Source organism: Cebus imitator, unplaced genomic scaffold (assembly GCF_001604975.1).
Source record: "Cebus imitator isolate Cc_AM_T3 unplaced genomic scaffold, Cebus_imitator-1.0 Scaffold19, whole genome shotgun sequence".
In the NCBI taxonomy this organism is placed as follows: domain Eukaryota; kingdom Metazoa; phylum Chordata; class Mammalia; order Primates; family Cebidae; genus Cebus; species Cebus imitator.
This window is the reverse complement of record NW_016107334.1, coordinates 11567512-11571999: the sequence shown is the minus strand read 5'-3', so window position 1 is coordinate 11571999 and position 4488 is coordinate 11567512. Positions and strand designations below refer to the sequence as shown.

General features: G+C 37.4%; 1 protein-coding gene across 12 annotated transcripts in view; it reads right to left on the bottom strand.

Moving 5' to 3' along the window:
- Positions 1-1211: 1211 nt before the first annotated feature.
- Positions 1212-4488, bottom strand: part of TJP1 (tight junction protein 1) — a 237820-nt gene continuing 234543 nt past the window's right edge. For 9 of the 12 annotated variants that reach the window (XM_017518967.2, XM_017518974.2, XM_017518986.2 and 6 more), the window contains one exon: positions 1212-2745. In XM_017518967.2, the coding sequence (XP_017374456.2) occupies positions 2651-2745 (95 nt within the window). In that variant the 3' untranslated portion in view covers positions 1212-2650. The remainder of the gene's footprint in view (positions 2746-4488) is intronic. The other 3 variants (XM_017518982.2, XM_037735133.1, XM_017519018.2) reach the window with 2 other exon arrangements.

Genomic DNA, 4488 nt, shown 5'->3' with positions numbered 1-4488 from the left:
AAAAAAAAAAAAAAAAAAAAAAAAAAAAAAAAGACACAACAAAACAAAAAAACCAGAACAGAAAAACTCGACACATATACATAAAATTAACTCAAAGTGGATCATAAATACAAAATCTTCAAAATTCTGAAAGAAAATGAGAGAAATCTTTACACTCTGGGCTATGTGAAGATTTCTCAGATCTAACAAAAGCATAATCTATGAAAGAATAAACTGATAAACTGGACTTCACACTTAAGTGAAATGTAGAAATGTTTACACAAAAACCTGTATGCCAATGTTTATAGCAGTATTAATAACCTCCCAAAGCTGGAAACAACCCAAAAGTTCCTTTAACTGAGGAATGGATAAGCAAGCTCTGGTACAGCCACACAATGGAAAACCATTTGGCAATAAAAAAGAACCTGCAACGTCCACGAACCTCAAATGCCTCATGCTAAGTGAAAGCAGCCAGACTCAAAGGTGACATATTGTATGATTCCATTTAGATGACACTGTCAAAAAGGCAACTATAGAAACAGAAAAGAGATCAACCTGCCAGGCGCTGGAACAGGGGTTGAATATAAAGGATTTGAGAAGGTAAGCTGTTGTGTGTGTTAACTGTGGTAAATAAACAGTATGTGTTTGTCACAATTTCAACTATACATTTTAAAAAGAGTAACTTATGATATGTAAATGATACCTTAATAAAGATGAAACAAAATAAAATCCACATAGATGGATTCAATCCACAAAGGTGATTATGCTAAAACACTAGAGCAGTAACCTCAATGTCAACAGGGGTGGTGGTGAAATAAGCAGGGTATCCACAAGGGAATATTTACACCCATTAAGCCCATTTTCTTCCCCCGAATGTGGTGACGTTTAACAATGCCCATGCTATGTATCTGGAGAATAAAACCACATTCAAATGGGGCCTCACAAACACACACACACAAATGCACGTGTTTACCCATGCCGGGGACGTCTGCCTGCTGCTTTCTCCCGCTCTTGTCTCCAGGTCCTTCTGTCCCGCTTCGATCTGAGCCCTTCAGATGAGCACTGCCTGTCCATCTGTACATGCTGGCCATGGGGACAGATTCTGCAGGTGACACCAGACTTGACAAGGTGGTAGGTGAGGTTGGGTGATATGGATTTGTGTGCAGGATTTTAAAACAGGATTATAAAGCTGCATGAAACTAGAAAACTGGGCAAACAGACCAAACCAGCACTTTATTTTAAAAAGTTTTATTTTGCAGATTAAGAAATTTGAGATTTTTAATAACGGCAAAAGAAATTCAGTCACACCTAATGATTAACAGAATGTAGTGGTGTATTTATCTAAACAGAAATCGTGCTGATGTGCCATAATAAATTGTCTATTAGTAAAAAAATACACTTTAGGGCACAGCATTGTATCACAAATTACAGTAGGGATACTTTGCAAGAATTTAATCAAACTAGAGAATTCTGAGTAACTGTATCTTTTAAATGCAGCACTTAAAAATGTAACAACTCTGTGCATTCTTTTTCTTAAAAAAAAATGACCTTGCATGTGTCATAGAAATGCTGCTTTATTGCTGCAGAGGTCAAAGTTCAAGGCTCAAGAGGTACAGGAGAGAATACAAAGGTAGCCTTTAGAAACTTGGTTTTGTTTATGTATAAAAAAGGTAAAGTTTATAAAAGTTAATTTACAAACCAAGAACAAAAGTGGTATGCACGCATTATGTACAAGCATCCTTAAAACATCAAAATTTTCAAATGCATAGCCAGAAAGAACAGAAAACAACCACTGCCCCTTGTTGTTAAAAAAAGAAAAAAAAACAAAACAAAAAAAAACCAAATCACACCACTATTTTCTTCTGGGTGATAACACGTTTCTGAAACCACCAAATGCACAATTTACTCAGTCTTTGTCATGATACAGTATCTAGATAATGCACAAAAGCCATAAAAACTTAGTAACACACACCAAGAATGAGCTAGGAATTCAGAACATGAGGGTAAGGCATTCCTGCTGGTTAGTATGTCTGTGGTGATATGGTTACATTATAGATCCGAAGAGACCATGGAACCAGTCTCACATGCTTTTGTGTCCTTCCCTAAGAAAAACGTTTTCATATACAGTAAGTCATTGTCTTCACTTCACCCTCCCCCAGAGTTAATCCCCTTGCTGTACATTTCTGTTAAATCCACAACACTGCTAACATATTCCAGGTGCATTTTAAAAATGTGTGCATATTACTTCATGCATAATAAAATAAAATGTGTATGTATGCTAGGCCAGGGCCATAATAAAGTTTGAAACTTTGGAAAGAGCAGACCTCAACTGCACCCCCATTTACTGGCTGGTATTTTAACGGAAATCAATATGTGAAGTTAAGCAGTGATGCTAAAAAAAAATTACAAAAATCACAAAGCAAAATATCTTTGAACCTCTAGCCAATAGCAGTAGTCCCGTCAATCACAAACATGCAGTGTGAAGCATGTTTTCTGACCATGGTTCGGGGCATGCTCACTAATCTTTTATCAGTTCAAACAAATGCTTAATACTAACAAATTGTAGTATCAATTCTAAAAAAGGTGTAATACTTGATAGAGTGGTTCCATTTAGATTTAGTATGTTTGACCCAGTTTCACATTATTTAATGAAGTTCCTGTATTTCAAGAGTTAAAAGTGGTCAATAAGGACAGAAACACAGTTTGCTCCAACGAGATAATTTGGATCTCCGGGAAGACACTTGTTTTGCCAGGTTTTAGGATCACCTATGAGAGGAAAAAAGAAGATGTCATTTACACATAAGTAACCTGCTATCTGTAATGCTTTGCAATTATGGGGCAAATACATATATTTGGATATAATTTTCTTGTATTTCCTTAGCATATTGTATTTATATCAAAACTCATTGCTTTATTTCAATGCAGACCTGCTGGCATCTAACAATTTCAAAGGTGCTTCACACTTCTTGTATTTAAAAAATATATTTTTTTTAATTTTCTTTCCAACTGACACCCTCATACCATTAAGTTTTTTTTTTTTTTTAACTTTCAGACTTCTCCTTTATGACATTATCAAGTGCATTAGGCTTTTCGAAACACAAATACAAGTGAGTGACAGCAATCATATGCCTGAAACAGTCCCAGTTTGCCCCTGAGCCCACATAATTATCAGTTTTTTTTTTTTTCACTTTCAAAAGTCTGGAGAATAATTATATGACCACCTATTTGAGCTGAGAATGAGGACACATTTCTCACACTCAACTATAGACCAACAAATGAAACCTAGTTCTCCAGAATCTAGTTCCTGAAGCCTGTCTTCCCCCTTACAAAAAACAAGCAAACAAAAAAACAAGACTCCACCAGAGCTGCTCAGCTGATTCCAGCTGTACAACAAAACTGATCACGCAGCTTCACTCGCTCACTCACCGTGTGTCAGTCAGGTCTCAGGATCTGAGTTTTTAGTTAGCTCCTAGTGATTTCTATGAAATGTGAAGAAGGCAGGGATGACTGTTTATCTCTGTGGTACCCAAGCAAGCGGAGAGTCACAACTGTGGACTTTTGCTTTCCTTATAGCAGTAGCTCTCCAACAGCACGACCCTGCCCCTAATGGGATATCTGGAGACAGTTTTGCTTGTTACCACTGGCATCTAGGGGTAGAGGCCAGGGAAGCTGCTAAATATCCCACAGTGGACAGGAGAGCCCCTACAACAATCATTTGGCCAAAATGTCAACAGTGCCAGCTAAGAACCCTGCCTACAGTACGCTGGACACCCGAAGCAATATCTGGAGTCAAAAGCCTTTCATTTTTCCAGAAAATGGGCTACTTGTAAATATGAGGAAACACGTTATTTACAAGTAATTTTTCTCTTTGTTAACATTAAAATATGCTCTTGCTATAATCTTTATACCACAAACTTTGATTTCATACTGTACCAAACTAAAACTAAATAATGCTCATCTGATTTATCAAAGATTTAGATGCAGCACTTTAAATCAGGCTCACTTAAAGTGATCTACACCCAAAATAAAATTCCAATTGTTGACTGACTTAAATCACTCAAGGAAGTGAGAAATGCGAAAATGCAATGGAAGCTTTGAAATTATGATCTTAGGAGCAAAAAGTCATTTACAAATAGTGTATAAAAGAAGTTATTTAGAGTATTACACGGAAAAACCATGGCCAAGTATGATCACAATGGAAGATCTTTTAAGTTTCCCTGGTATACATACGTACTTTGTAGATTAAGAAACAGCCTGGGCACAGTGGCTCATGGCTGTAATCCCAGCACTCTGGGAGGCTGGGGTGGGCGGATCACTTGAAGTCAGGAGTTCAAGACCAGCCTGGCCAACATGGTGAAACCCTGTCTCTACTAAAAGTACAAAAAGTAACCAGGCATGGTGGCAGGCATCTGTAATCCCAGCTACTCAGGAGGCTGAGGCAGGAGAATCACTTTAACCCGTTAGGCAAAGGTATGCAGTGAGCCAAGATTGTGCCATTGCATTCCAACC